Source organism: Tiliqua scincoides, chromosome 14, assembly GCF_035046505.1.
Source record: "Tiliqua scincoides isolate rTilSci1 chromosome 14, rTilSci1.hap2, whole genome shotgun sequence".
NCBI lineage: Eukaryota > Metazoa > Chordata > Lepidosauria > Squamata > Scincidae > Tiliqua > Tiliqua scincoides.
In genome coordinates, this window is record NC_089834.1 from 2,304,294 (window position 1) to 2,319,936 (window position 15,643).

The following is a 15,643-nucleotide window of genomic DNA, read 5'->3' on the forward strand; positions in this document are numbered from 1 at the left end:
CTGATCTGACCAGATTCTCCAGGAAGCAGCACCCATCCCGACAGAAGCCGGTCCTGGGGAGAGCAGGCTGGGCATCGGCAGCAATCCACCGGGGTGCCAGAAGGCACTTCTGTCCAGGGGTGGGCGCGCCTCCATCCCTCCACCGATCCAACTCTCTCTCTCGAGGGTCTTCTCTGGGGCAGACCGGGCTCCTGGGCACCCTGTACATGCCCCGAGGCGCCTTCACCACGCCCTGGCTGGGCTCCTGACGCACGCCTCGCAGAGACTTGGCCCGGGGCTGCATTGGCTGGCTGCGGCTCGCAGGGGGAGGAGCGAGCCCGCCCGCTGCGGCTCTGGCTCCGGCCGGCCGGCCGGCTCGCAGGCACCTTCGGCAGCCCGGAGCTGGAGCCGCAGCCCGCTGGCCTGTCTCCCTCCTGGGCTGGGCCACAAGCCTGGCACTCTGCACATGTCCAGAAGACCCTTTTTCTTGCGCAAGAGCCCGTACCAATGGAGGAAGCCGGTCCCCCCTTACTCTGCCCGCAGCCGCGCAGCGCAGAATGCACCCCGGGCCGCCGCGCTCAGGTGAGCCTCTCCCTCCCCATTCACCTGGGCAGACTGCTCCGCACGTCCTGACTGGCCAGGTGGCCAGGTGGCCCGGGGGGCGGGTCTCTGCAGGTGGCAGGAGAGCAGGGGTGGAGCTCGCTCGTCCACTGCGGGGGTGCCACTCAGGACTGGGGAGCGTGCTCTGCACAATCTTGGTGATGTCATGGAACAGGAGTACCCCCCCCCCACTCGCCTTTCACCTCTGGGTTGGGCTGTACTCCGCACATGCCCAGAGGACCCTCAATCTTGCCTCTGGTCAGAGCCTGGTGCTCTGCACATGCCTGGAGGACTCTTGATCTTGCCTCTGGTCAGAGCCTGGCACTCTGCACATGCCCGGAGGACCTTCGTTCTTGCCTCTGGTCACGGGGTCCAGAGTTAGGAAGAGTCTGTAAAGCCTGGAAAGGGTGGCAATGTGACTGTGGAAGCTGGGTCCTACAGATCTCCAAGTGACCCCAGGAGGAGGAGGAGGAGGAGGAGGAAGGGGGATGAAGAAGCAAACCAGAAAAATCCACTAAAATTGAGAGTTGGGAGAGTTAAGAACAAATAGAAAATATTTCTTTACTCAGCGTGTCATGAGTCTGTGGAACTCCTTGCCACAGGATGCTGTGACAGCATCTGGCCTGGACACCTTTCAAAGTGGTTTGGACAGATTGATGGAGGAAAAGTCCATCACAAGTTACAAGCCATGATGGGTAACTACAACCTTCTGGTTTTAAAAGTAGGCTGTCTCTGAATGCCAGGTGCAAGGGAGTGCAAGGGGATGCAGGCATCTTGTTGTCTTGTGTGCTCCCTGACATGTCTGGGGGCCACTGGAAGATGCAGGAAGCTGGACTGGGTGTGCCCTGAGCCTGATCCAATGGGGCTCTTCTGATGTTCTTATGTTCAGAAGTTGGCGATTCCACATGGCTAACCTTCTGCAAGCACGTGCACTTGGTTGGGGGGCGCGAGCAGAAGAGCTGCAGGGGCCCCTACCAGCTCAACTCCACTTCACTGGGGCCAGGGTGGGGAGGATGTGGGTCTGAGGGAGGGCAGAGCTGGCCAGATCAGCAGCAGCAGGTGTCAAGCAGGACATCTGAGACCAGCCTGGTGGGGGTGGAGCCTAGAAGCTGGCCAGCACTACCCCCAGCCTGCCTTGGCCCTGCTGTCGCAAACAGAGCTTTCCAGTGCTCAGGTTAAGTGCTGTGCACAGCTCTGTACCCTCCTTTGAGCTTGCTTTCCCCTTTGGCCCCCAGCAGGCTGACTGTCCCCAGCATGTGTAGCCCTGAGAGCAGCCTGCTGGATTCGACTAGACTCTGAAACCTGTTTATTTGTTCCCAGCTTCCAGGCAGGGTCTTGATTCTGACCGTCTGTGCTGCTGGGATTGGAGGCACCTTCCAGTATGGCTACAACCTCACCATCATCAACGCCCCCACCCTGGTAAGGTGCTGGCCTTTCTGGAGCATGCAGAGGAGCCTCTCGTGCCCCCTCGGCCGTGCATTTTGTCCCACTTTTGCCAGCCAAGAATGGGTAGTGAATCTGGGAACCACCATCACCCCACCTCTGAGTGTGTTCTTGCCCTCTGCTGGTACTGAGCAGGTTCCCAGTCCTGGATTCTGCTGGGCCTGCTCTCTAACTTTGGTCATGATCCTTGGCTTTGAGTGGAGGCTGAGCTGTTCAAGGCTTGGAGGACTTCAGCGGTGTTATGGGGCAGGCCAGAGGGGAGCATGGGTAAATTTGCTTTGGGGTGATGGCTAGAAGTGGCACCCAGGTGTAAAAATTTTTTTAACACCCCCCCATACCCTGTACTCCCTATAATACCCCTCACAATTTTTTTTAACACCCCGTACCCTTCACTGGGTACTTTCTGAGTACATTGAGGCATTGGGTACTTTCTGAGGCCCCACCTTGAGGGGGTATCTTAGAGGCCTCCAAAAGGCACTTCTGGGTTTTCTCCAAAAACTGGAAGTGCCTTTTGGAGGCCTCTGATACACCCCCTCGAGGCATGGTACTCAGGGCAATGTACCCCCTGCCCCTCCCTTAGCTATACCACTGATCAAGCGAACTCAAGTAAAGAAAACTTGGCTGTCACAGGGACACACACACTGGCATCTTCTCACACTCAAGTTGTGGTCTATCTCTGCAGAGCTCAGAGGGGCATATATGGCTCTTTCCTCCTTTGTATTCTGACCCTGTGCGGTAGGCTAGACTAAGAGATGGCTGCTGGCTCATGATCCCCACACTAGCTCTAAATAGCACTGCTGCAGTGGAATCAAATGGAATCAGGATGATTTCTCCATGTGCAACTTATAATAAAGTGCTGTTTCTCAATTTAAAATCCAGGTCTCCATCTGCACAACAAAGGGAAAATATTGACTCTTGCTAAGCGGGGGGGGGGGGGGAAGCTGGCTCTCGATTCCCTCCAAAAGGCACCTGCTGGAGATGCTCTAGGAGGACTAGAGGGGGCTGGACTAATGACCTTGTAGGACCTTCCAACTCTATGATTCTATGACTCAGTCCCTGAAGTTTTGTCTTCCTTCTCTTCCGTGTCCCAAGATGTCAAAGACCATCTCCCATTTCGGCTTCCCTTCCCCCTCCATTCTGAGAAGCACCTAGTAGGCTGCTCCCCTCCTCTGCCATTGTCACCCCAGTCCAACACTTGGCAGCTTATGAAAAATTAAGAGTGGTCCTTTGAATGCATGCTTTTTAATTGACACTTGCTGCACTGGGAGATGCCCCTGCAGCTGTGTGGGGGGTAGTGGATGGGGGGGGGCAGCTGTGTAGAACTATTTTCTGTGCAGCCTGAAGAAGAAGCCTTTGTCTCACTTCCACCCTGACAAGTCTCCTCTGCACATTGCAGTTCATCCAGGCATTTGTGAACGAGACCTGGCTGGAGCGCACCAATGCACCCTTGGAGGCCAGCACTGTCACCCTGGTCTGGTCCTTTGTTGTCTCCGTGTATTCGCTGGGGGGGCTCGCTGGAGCGCTCTTGGCCGGCCCCATGGCCATCAAGCTGGGAAGGTGAGCTTCCTTCGGCAGGCTTCTGCTTTGGGTTTTAGTGTTGCTGAATTCTCTGTTTTGTGAGGTGCTGCAAAGGCCACAGTGGAATTTGGTGATCTGTCCAAAGCCTGAAATGGGGAGGGGGGCAGCATTGCAGCAGCAGCATCACGGGTTTGCCCCTCTTTGTGGGTTTGTTTAGTGTCACCAAATACAGCTGATTCTCAACTGGGAAAAAAGCTGCTTCCATCTTCCAAACAGCCTGATTTGTATGTACTGGCAGGGCCTGGATGACCCAGCAATTGGGCTGGGCCTCTGGCCCTGCTCCCAGCACAGTCTGTCTCTGCTTGTGTTGGACAGTAGTGGCAGCCCCCTTTGTCCACACCCTTTCCCTGCTTTTGAGATCTTCCCTTGTGTTCCAAATCTCTGAGGAGGCCGAGAGCATCCCAGTCCCCTTATGCCTGCCCTACTCAGTTCACCCCAGCAGTGTTCCTTCCCCAACTGGGATGCTACCATTTCTTTTCCCTTTCAGTTGGGGGTCAAGGAAAGGGAACGCAGGGAACAGGAAGAGTGCGTTTGTGCCGGTCACTATGGGGCACCATTCTTGGGCGTCATCTTTTTTTCCTAACAGTCTCTCTTTACAGTCAGTCTTTTTAGCAGTTCAGGCCACGGAATGCCACTCATCTGGATTTTAAGAGAGCCCCTTAAAACCAGCTCTCTTAAAATCCAGACTGTGTGTCCAGCCACCCTTAGCTTTCCTTTCCCTCCACATCGAGAATTCTAAAGTGATGTGGGCTCTCACCCAAAGCCCCTGCCACTTTCACTGCCTTGACCAATTTCCTTTGGGAAGGATTAAGTCCAAGATCACAGATGTTCCCCTTTGTCCCTCTCCACCTTCTGCATGATGAAGAGAGGAGCAGCAAGGATGACCAGAGGTCTGGAGAACAAGCCCTTTGAAGGACGGTTCTGGAAACTTGGTATGTTCAGCCTGGAGAAGAGAAGGCTGAGAGGGAATATGTTAGAGCTCTTTAAAGACCTGAAAGGCTGTGTCGCAAACTTAGGGGGGTTTGGGGTGCTCAGAGTTCTTGGTTCTCGAACCCTAAAGCCCTCAAGGCCTCCCTGTATGTGCCAGTGCCTCAGTCCAGGGACACTGAGACCCTCTAGGCTTAACTCTATCCCTTGCAGGCACTGAGCTCTTTCTCCAATTAAAGCTTCAGTCCTCAAGTTACTAGGCCTCAATGAGCACTTGATAATAATAATAATAATAATAATACTGGTATTTTTATACCACCTTTCTTGGTCGTCAGATTTCTCCTCAGACTTTAATTCAAGGCGGTTTACATAGGCAGGCAATACTAAATCCCAATAGGGATTTTTATAATTGAAGAAGGTTCTGTCTTTCAAGAACCACAACATTTCAGATGGATCTTTTATGATCTGGTATCACATTCTGGCCTCCATTTTCCTCCCACACAGGCTGACAGCGGCCAAAGAGCAGGTGGAATAACTCAGCATAACTGGCTAGGCTTGTCAGCAGCCTCAAGGTCTCCTTCAGGGTGCCGGTGGCCTTGAACTGGTGACCTTTGGATGTTATCTTCAGGCAAACGGAGGCTCTACCCTCTAGACCAGACCTCCTGCCCTGTAGCTTGCTGAACGGCTAGGCAGGATTCTGAACCTTTGTCCCCAACAGGCAATGAAACAACTTAGTAAAAGAGATTTTAGTTTATTAAGTACATAAGGTTACATAAGTTACATAAGGCAGCAAATGCTAGAGGCATAAACATCTAGGAAACATATCAGCAATAAAATGATAAAGCTAGCTGGCTATCTCTGTTAATCCCTGTCTCTCACCTGGGTCAGTTACTCTTGTAGATCTTTTAGCTCCAGGCTACCTGTGAGGCCAGATGCCCATATTGGACAATGGAGCTCCCAGCGTGCAGGATGTTGCACCCAAAAACTCTGTCCAAGAGGGAGCACGCACACCCCTTGGGGCACCACTGTTCCCTTACCTTGAGGAAGCCTCTGTGACTGCCCACCACCACCACAGGATGCCATGTCAGGAACATTGAGATCCCCCATTCCTGATATGGCCTGCTTGGTAATATGTAGGTGGTCTCTGGCAGGGTCCCGTAAGGTCTTACTTTTGAGCTTCCATGCTCAAATGCTTGGATTTCAAGGATTGTGGTGTCTTTGTGTAGCTTTTCCCCCTCTGGTTAAACTATGCTTCAGCTCTGCAAAGGGTTTGGTAGCACTTTGCTCCCTGTCCAGCATGGCCGATTCCGCCCCACGGAGTCACTCTGTGGATTCTAGGGGAGTATGCCAAAAAAAGGTGCTCTGCGGAGCAGGGCGTATCCGCAGGAGAAACATTCGCATTACAGGGACATCCTCCCCCTCCTCAAAAACCACAGAGGCCGAGGATGTCCTGGGGCACCAGAAAAGAAGCTCCTTTCCTCCTCTGATGGGCCCCTGTGAATGCTTTCCCCCTCTTTCTTTCCCAAAGGAAAAGGTCCTTGCTGCTGAACAACCTGTTTGTGGTCCTCGCTGCCTTGCTAGCCGGATACAGCCGGACAGCCAAATCCTTCGAAATGATCATGCTGAGCAGATTTCTGGCCGGAGTAAATTCTGGTAGGCAATGTGCAATTAGTGCAGGTTAGGAGTGCGCAGCTGGGGAGGGACGTGGGGGCACAGAACCCCAGAAAGCTCTTCCCTGCAGCCCTGAAGTAGGGCTGGCCGTGGAAGGGGATTTAGGAGGAAGGGATCAGGTGGCCTCTGCTTCCCTCCGGAAACATCCTCATGTCATTCAGGGAGGGGAGCTCTTTCTCTTCTGGTGTGCATCTTATCCCCCATCCCTTTCCCCTCTCACTTCAGGGCCCTGATAGGCTGTTGAAAGCTTGACTCCATTTTATCCCCCCTAAGTTGTGATCCTGGTGTGACATAGTAGCTCGATGGCTGAGCTGTGATGCAGGGGTTCCTGGTTCGAATGTCGCCTCTGCCACAGATTTGCGCTAGCTAGCCTCAGGCAGGCTGCTCCCTGTCAGCCTCAGTCTTCCCTTTCTGCAGTATAGGGATAATAATATGCACTACCTTACAGGCTTGTGGTCAGGACAGCATCAAGATAACACCGGTGAAGTGCTTTGCACACCCGGAAAGTGTTGTCATTTATTTTGTTTGATCCCCAGCATTTCTTCCCTCTTGCAGGTCACTGGGCTGGGTCTTTCTCAGGCTGTTTTGTGGTTTCTCCCTTCTCCTTGCCTTTTAAGTTGCAAGCAGATATTTTCTGCATACCTGCAGGGTCCCCTGAGTGTGCAGCAACTGCCATCTGGGAGGGGGCACACTGGAACAGACGAATGACCCTTCTGTCATGACCCTTCTGTAACTGTCCCTATGAGTACAGAGTGCCCTCCCTTGCAGGGGTGCCAGAGGAGAGAGTGAGTGTAGGGAAGAGGGTCATTGCTGGGGGGAGGGTTAGCAGGCAAATAGGCAATGTGAAGAGAAATGCACCCTTCCTCATGGGTCAGCGTCTTGCTGTTCACCCATCCCAGGAGCTGGTCTATGAGCCTCTGGCTGCCCTCTGAAGACAGAGATCTTGCAAGCTTTCCTAAGAGGGGAGAATCCTGCACTGAGAACCAGGCACCTGGCCTTGCTTTCAAATGTGCACAGAACAAGACCTGGAGCCGAGGTCCTAAGAACAGATCAGGGAGCTTGATGGTGGGGAAGGCTGGGAATGGGAGCCCTGCTCCGAGGGGTGTACCAACCAGATGGCCTTGTTTGTCTCTTCTACCCAGGGGTGGGCATGAACATCCAGCCCATGTACTTGGGGGAGAGTGCTCCCCCGCAGTTCCGTGGAGGCGTGGCCCTGACGTCTGCATCCTTCACAGCCCTGGGGCTGGTGGTGGGACAGGCTGTTGGACTGAGGTGAGAGATGCAGCTGCTCGGGAAGTGAAAAGGGGGGCATGGTCTTAGAGGTGCAAGACCGGGCTTTAAGCCAATTGGACCAGTTGTCCCCAGTTGGGCCCCACACTTGGGTACTCAAGTCTTGTCAGATACACACAACCACACAGTGCAGTAGACATTTTGAACTTTTTTCTAAACAAAAAATAGAGTTAATGAATCTTTCCACAGTCACTTAAACAAGTGGTTTTTGCAACTACATTTACTTTTCAAAGATAATTTAGGCAGTGTTTGTTTACATGTGTGCATTTTTATATGCAAATGTGCTGAGATCCATTTGGTCCATGAACTCACATGCACTTTTTAAGTGCACATTTTGACTGCTTTTCATTCTATCATAGAGATACATTGTAAATAAAATTTATTATAGACTTTATATCTCTAAGATTCTACAGTCCTGGGCTGTGAACCTGAGATCCCTTTTGGGCCAATTGGGCCTCTCAGCTCTTAAGGCCAGCCCTGTAGAGATGCATCCCCCCACCATTCAGCCTCTGCATTTCATCCCCATCCCCCCCATTGGGATTAGGGTGGGGGCTCACTGTTGCTGTTTCTGCTTCAAAATGCAGCATTTGAATTTCTGGCCAGAGCACTTGAAAGTGCCCTCAGGCCAGGGCCCTCGCCCAAACCCAGCCAGCGCAGCTTGCAGAATTCCCTATGCACCTGTCCCAAGAGGGTGGGGCTGAAGCTGCCATGCATGGACTGGTGATCTTGCATGCTCAAATAAGTTCTGCCTGCTGGACTGCACCTCCCTCATTACAGTTCTGACTTTTGCTTCAGTGAACTCTTGGGAACCGAGGGGAGGTGGCCCCTCCTTTTAGCCAGCAACGTGGTGCCTGGCCTGATCCAGCTGCTGCTGCTGCCCTGGGCCCCTGAGAGCCCCCGATACTTATTGATTGACCGAGGAGACCAGGACTCCTGTGTCTGTGGTGAGTATGTGCAGCCACATTGTGGCCTGTTCAGGGGACGCCTGGCCTTGGGTGCAGAGAGGAAGCAATGCAGCTGGGGCTGTTTAACTTGCTCACAATGTCTGTGTAAAGAGGGACTTGACTGCTGTGTTCTGGGTTCAAGTCTGACTTGGTCTGGTCCAGCCTGGCAATCTGTTGGGCCAGGCTGGTGTGCGTGTATGTGTGCTTGCCACCTGGGTGCTCTGGGGCACAGACACTTGTGGGGCTGTCATTCATCTCCCCAGCTGCATTTGGCCTTGGGGAAAGGAGAATGCAAGATGCTGCTGTGCCTGATTCAGACCGTCACAGGCCCGTTTGACTCAGTCTGATGGGCTGCAGCGGCTCTCCAGACTTTTCCAGGATGATTTTGCTGCCCTGCCTGGAGATGCTGCTGGGATCTTCTGCATGCAAAGGAGGGATAACTCTCCTTTTGAGCAACAAGGAGCTCCGTCTCTGCAGGGAACCTGCTCCATTGTGAACTGTACTGCATCAGTGTGCATGGTCGCTGCTATGTGGGGCAGTGAGAGGCTTGGCTGGCTGACTTGACAAAGCCGCTTTCAGCAAATCCTTTGTGGGTTCAGTAGGTCCTACATAACTCTAGCTGGGTCAAATTACCAGATCCAGGGAGCGATGTAATAGTGGGGGCATGCTATCATCCTCCAGATCAAAAACCTGAAGGGGACCTTGAAACTGGGAGCACCCACTAAAACTGAGTGTCAGGTGAATTAGAGAAGACACAAAAAAATATTTCTTAAGCCAGTGTGGGATTAATCTGTGGAATTCCTTGCCACAGGATGTTCCAATGGCACCTGAAAGCCTGGATGCCTTTAAAAGGCAATGGAACAGATTGATGAGTGAAAAGTTCATGACGGGTTGCAAGCCAGGATGGGTATATGCAACCTCCTGGTTTTGAAAGTAGGCCATCTCGGAATGGATCACCTGGCAGGACAAAGTTCCAAACAACACAGTCCTAGAACGAGCTGGAATCCCTAGCATGTATGCACTGCTGAAACAGAGACGCCTGCGTTGGCTCGGTCATGTCGTGAGAATGGATGATGGCCGGATCCCAAAGGATCTCCTCTATGGAGAACTCGTGCAAGGAAAGCGCCCTACAGGTAGACCACAGCTGCGATACAAGGACATCTGCAAGAGGGATCTGAAGGCCTTAGGAGTGGACCTCAACAAGTGGGAAACCCTGGCCTCTGAGCGGCCCGCTTGGAGGCAGGCTGTGCAACATGGCCTTTCCCAGTTTGAAGAGACACTTGGCCAACAGTCTGAGGCTAAGAGGCAAAGAAGGAAGGCCCATAGCCAGGGAGACAGACCAGGGACAGACTGTACTTGCTCCCGGTGTGGAAGGGATTGTCGCTCCCGAATTGGCCTTTTCAGCCACACTAGACGCTGTGCCAGAACCACCTTTCAGAGCGCGATACCATAGTCTTTCGAGACTGAAGGTTGCCAACTGTGTGATCTCGGAATGCCAGGTGCAAGGGAGGGGCAACAGGATGCAGGTATTTTGTTGTCTTAGGCCTAAGGCATTTGGTGGTCCACTGTGAGATGCTGGAAGCTGGATGAGATGGACTTTGGGGCTCCATCTAGCAGGGCTCTCCTTCTGTTAGAAGTACGTGCGGGCCACGCTCTTCCCTGAAGAAGACTGATGCTTGACTGTGTCGGGGATGTCTCGTATGCTGTTGGCCATCGCTTGGCTTGTGACTGCTCTGTGGCCAAACTTGCAAACTGGAAGGGATAAAGAAGATTCTTGCAGTGGCCCTGGGTATCAGTTGCCTCTTTTGGCCTTTTCAGCGCTGCGCAGGCTGCGGGGGAGCGATGACGTGAGTGCGGAGCTGAAAGAGCTGCTGGCTGAGCAGGCCGCTGTCCAGGGGGAGACAGCCAAGGCGCCCTGGGAGCTGTTCCGGATCCGGGCTCTGAGGTGGCAGCTCCTTTCTGTCGTAGTGCTCAGCAGTGCCATGCAGCTCTGCGGCAATGACTCGGTGAGTGGCCCCAGGCAGTAGCATAGCAAGCGGGGGGGCAGGTGGGGTGGTACACCCTGGGTGACTAACCGGGGTGGGCAAGCGTGCTTTCTGAGAACCCACACACTCCCCCTTTTTGTTTCCCCTCAGATGTACTTCTACGCATCCTACGTTTTCCAAAAGGCTGGAATTCCCTCCAATAAAATCCAGTACGTCATTGTTGGCACAGGAAGCTGCGAACTGATCACGGCTGTGACCTGTGTGAGAATCTTCACTGCCCTTTGAGCTGGGCCTGGTACCCTTGTCACTGTGGGAGGGGTCTGTCTCAGACGGGTGGGGTCAGGGATGGAGCTCCACCTTCCCCCGGGCAGGGCCATCTGCTGCACAGATGGGGACTGTGGGCCTTCCCGACCTATCTGGGTCCTTCTCTGCTGTGTGCCCAAAAGTTTGCAGATTTGGGACAGAATGGGGGTCTCAGACCATTGGACGAAACGCCTGTCCGAAGCGTCAGTTCAGAATATGACCCCTCCCCCCACAGACCAATGGCAGCAGACTGTCCAGCTTCCTCTGCTCCACAAATGGCTTCTCCAGCTAAAAGATCCATGCGTGTTGGAGCTAGATCCAATGGGTAGGCAGTGCAAGAGAGGAAAGGAGAACATCAGGAAGAAGTTATTGACCGTCAGGGCAGTGGTAGTTGCCCAGGAAGGGAATGGATTACCCCTCACTGGAAATCTTCAAACAGGCTTGACAGGCACCTGCTGGAGATACTCTGGGAGGATTTCCTGCTACAGGCAGGGAGTTGGACTAGATGACCTTGTGGGTCTCTTCCAACTCTATGATTCTATGTCCTGGAAGTGGCTGCAACGCTCAGCCCTTTTCTGATTGTTTTCACTGCCCCCCCCCCCCCGTAAGGGAGAAAAGCTCAAGGAACAGCCACTGTCCCTATGAAGAGTTAAGATTTGCCACCCTGTTGTGGCAGTGGAGAAAGGGTGGAGAGGAAGGCCCATCTCCTGCTGCCAGGGTCAGACCTTGCCAGTCTCCTGCCTGGCTCCTCCTTGGCTTCCTTAAGCCTGCCCCATACTTTTCCCTCCAGTGCAAGATAATTAGAGAGGAGGAAGAGGCTTCTCCAAAGGCTCTCTCGGCCAGGCAGGCAGTAGAGCTACTCCAAGATGCAAGTCTGATGCAGGGTGATGGTCTCTCCAGGCACTCCTTCTCCACAGAGTGAAAGGCTGACAACAGGTGATATGCTGTTTCCCTGGCACACAGTGCGAGCCACCGTGGCGCACTGGCCCTCCTGCCTGCACCCAGTTAGTGCAGGGGTGTCAAACTTGTTTTGCACAGTGGGCCGAATAACCTTTATGGCACCAGCTGAGGACCGGAAGTGACATCATTAAGCAGGCAGTGATGTCATTAAGCAGATGGTGACCAGAAAGAAGCACTTTGTTCTCACATAGAAACTCATGAGCTGCAAGTGGCAGAAGAGAAAATGTGCAAATCTTGATTGTATTTTCAAGACACTGAAGAGCCCATCGATCACTTGGGCTGCCCTTTCAGCAGTGCCTCTTCTGCCGAGGTGTGACTACACTGTTCAGCAGCTGAGGGGTGGTCTGTGAAGTGACACCTCAGCAGAAGTGGCGCTACTGAAAGAGCAACCCGTGTGTTGACCTGCAGCATCTCCCCCACTTGGTCTGCCCCTTCCCCTTGTAGTGTTCCTTGCCTTCTGAGGTTTCTTCTGCCTGCCAGGGCCTCCACAGAAGCAATGCTGCTGAAAGGGCAGCGCTGGGAGAGCCCAATTATCACAGGATCTGGATAAAGAGCTTATGGGGGCTGCTTCTGGCCCAAGGGGCTTACGTTTGACACCCGTGACTGCTAGTGAGTCTCCTGTGGTGCTTTCTTGCAGAACTTCATCATAGACCACGTCGGACGACGGAAGCTGGTGATAGGGGGCTACAGCCTGATGTCCATCTGGGCCGTGGTCTTCATGGTGGCTCTGTCCCTGCAGGTAACAGAGCTCGCTTTCTGGATAGCTGAATGGGAACCAAAGGCTTAAGCCTCTCCCAGGCTCCAGAGTAACCCGTCCTTCTCCCGTGTTTTGGGCTTGCAGGATCAGCTGAGCTGGATGCCCTATCTCAGCATGGCCTGCATCTTTGCCTATATCCTGAGCTTTGGAATTGGGCCAGGTTAGTTGGAGTGGAATTGGCTCCCCCCCCCATGTGCTCAGACATGCTGAACAGCTGGGCAGATGTGCACAGTCAAACAGAAATGGGGGCAGTCGGCACCCATGATGACAAGACATTCGCATGTTAATCTGTGCTCTTAAATGGAGGTTTTCAAGCCTATGCCTTCCCCTTCATCAACCCTTCTGCTTGTGGCCCCCAGCAGTCGTCTCTCCCAGGGTGCCCTGTGAAGCCATGAGGATCTTGCAGTTGACACCAGAAAAACTGCTGGGGCCCTGGTAGCTGCCAAGGAGATGGTGGGTGCAGTGGCCTCCCTTGGATTTGCACCACCTGGTGCAAGAGTTCAATTCTTCACCCCCATGATGGGACCTCCTCCCGCACCAGACCATACAGAATAAATTGCAATATCACACGCACAGCCTCAATGCAGTGATATCACTAGAGTTGGTAAAACCCCCATTCACTTTATTTATTTATTTATGCATGCATGCATGCATGCATGTATATTAATATGGAACTGTCCAGGTCACCCAACAAATCAGTAACCACAAAAAAAAAACTAGTGACCAACTAGATGTCACTCACACCACTGAATAAGAGTCCTCTGAGACATGGAAATGAGAGCTAACTCAGACTAACACCTGATCTGGTCGGTTTTGAGTTAAGAAAATCTACTTTTTGTCACATAAGGTGTTTGTGTTTTCTTTTTCACTTTCTTACAATATTTTTATCCCATCTTTCTCTCTGAAGGGACCCAAAGTCGCTTCTTTTTCTAGTTAACTGGCCATAACTTTTGATAGTGTGCAGTTAATTCAGGATGGTTTGTTTCATTACATTCTGCCTGAAATTACCTTTCCAACGATATATAGCATGATTTTTCAAAATTTTGGTCATTATTGGTGTCACCCATACCCCTGAGGGTGTCACCCAATGTGGTCCACACCCCCAGCACCCCCCTAGTGATGCAACTGGGTGAACGCAAGGATCAGGTGGGAGACTGGGCCACCAGCCACTACCCCCTCACAGCTGAGTTGGGCTAGGGGGCTTTGGGAGGGTGGGCCTGGGCAAAGGAGGCATATGTAGAGGTAGCATTTGGGGCTCTCACAGTTGGGGGTGGGTGAGAAACTGGTACAGAGTCTGCCTGGGTGTTGTGCACTTATCTTCGTTGTGGTCTGCAAACAAGAAGGCAATGCATGTGCTTGATGTGTCTAGCTGGCGTGACCGGGATCATCCCCACAGAGATTTTTGACCAGATGACCCGGCCGGCTGCCTACATGATCTGTGGCTCTCTTCTGTGGACCAACTTGTTCCTGGTGGGCATGGCCTTCCCGTTCATGGTGGTAAGTCTGTACCTGCAGATAGGCGCCCATCTGCACTTGTCCCAGGCCCGACTGTTCCTCACATGGGCAGCAGCACAGAGGAAAAAAGTCTTTAAGAGCTGTGTTTTGTAGTTAATCTGTGGAACTCCGTGCCACAAGATGTGGTGATGGCGTCCGGTGTAGATACCTTTAAAAGGGGATTGGACAGATTGGTGGTGGAAAAGTCCATTGCAGGTTACAAGCCACAATGGGTACGTGCAAGCTCCTCGTTTTAGGAGACTACTTCTTACTGCCAGGTGCAAGGGAGTGGCAACAGAATGCAGGTATCTTATGTGTTCCCTGAGGCACCTGGTGGGTCACTGTGAGATGCAGGAAGCTGGACTAGAGGGCCCCTGGGCCTGATCAAGCAGGGCTCTTCTTGTGATCTCTTTGCCCACTTCTCTCTCCAGTTATGCTCCCCCCCCCCCGGTTATTTACAAATGTCACAACACCTCTCTCTTCTCTCCCTTCCCTGCAGGACGGCCTTGGCCATTTCTGCTACCTCCCTTTCTTCACCGTTTGTGTCTGCACAGCTTCCTATGTCTATTTCTTCCTGCCTGAGACGAAAGCAAAAACATTTCTGGAAATCTCCAAGGAATTCGAGAAGCGCAACTTCCCTGCTCAGGTGCATGAGAATTCCTGGACAAACTCTGAAGGAACCAAATCCACCATGTTGTAGCCCCTGCGTGGAGGGAGAGTGACAGGCAGTGAAGAGGGGAATGAATCAGCACTCTGTGTCACAAACACACCAGGCTCGTGCCAGGAAGTTTTTGCCTCTGGATCCCTACAGCAAACCTGCCTGCAGAAATCTTCCCTCCAGAATTTGTTTTGGGGTACAGGAACGTGGATTTGAATTTGAACCAAAGAAATCAAACTGAATGTTCAGGTTTTTGGAATGCCATTCTCTCCTTGCGCTGGTAGCTGCCCTCACCCTCAGATCCTTTCTGATTCCAAAGAGCACCTTGATCCTCATAACAGTTTCCCCCCTCCCCTAACAGCCTCCATTCTCCCCTAACAGCCTCCCCTAACAGCCTCTATTTCAAAGCTTCCTGCTAAATTGCTTCTCCCACTAGCTGACTGGGGATGGAACCAAGTTCAGCCCAGACTCATCCAGTCACTCCCTCCTGTCTCCTTCCCACTTCTCCAAGTGACCCGTATTCCTTTCACTCGCATCCATTTTAAAATCTCTGGAACTGATCTCCTAAGTAACTGCAAGTAAACGTACCTGCTTCCCTTGTTATCTATGTTCCTTAATAAACTTTATCATCTTGGAAAAAGCTCGGTCTCAAGGTTACTGGGAGCCTTATTTTGAGGCACGCTGAAGTTTTGCATTGATCACCCACGTCAATGATCCCAAAACTGTCAGATACTGCTGAGCTGGATCGCTTGCTCTAGAACAGGGGTGCCCAAACCCTGGCCCTGGGGCCACTTGCGTCCCTCAGGGAGCCCCCAGTCTCCAATGAGCCTCTGGAGATTTGTTGGAGCCCGTACTGGCCCAATGCAACTGCTCTCAGCATGAGGGCGACTGTTTGACCTCTCATGTGAGCTGTGGGACGAGGGCTTCCTCCACTGCTTGCTGTTTCACATCTGTCATGCAGTAGCGACAGCAAAGGAAAGGCCAGCCTTGCTTTGTGCAAGGCTTTTTATAGGCCTTGAGCTATTTCACAACCTTAATTCATTCATTCATTCAA

The 15,643-nt window shown here is 52.6% G+C and overlaps 1 protein-coding gene across 1 annotated transcript; it reads left to right on the plus strand.

Annotated features, from left to right (window-relative positions):
* Positions 1-344: 344 nt before the first annotated feature.
* SLC2A11 (solute carrier family 2 member 11) lies at positions 345-15,183 on the plus strand. Its single transcript, XM_066609723.1, has 12 exons — positions 345-561; positions 1,900-1,998; positions 3,419-3,579; positions 6,056-6,180; positions 7,341-7,470; positions 8,284-8,432; positions 10,251-10,438; positions 10,568-10,678; positions 12,318-12,419; positions 12,522-12,597; positions 13,807-13,934; positions 14,431-15,183. The coding sequence occupies exons 1-12, from the start codon at positions 487-489 to the stop codon at positions 14,629-14,631; spliced, it is 1,545 nt and encodes a 514-aa protein (XP_066465820.1). The 5' UTR covers positions 345-486; the 3' UTR covers positions 14,632-15,183.
* Positions 15,184-15,643: the final 460 nt, after the last annotated feature.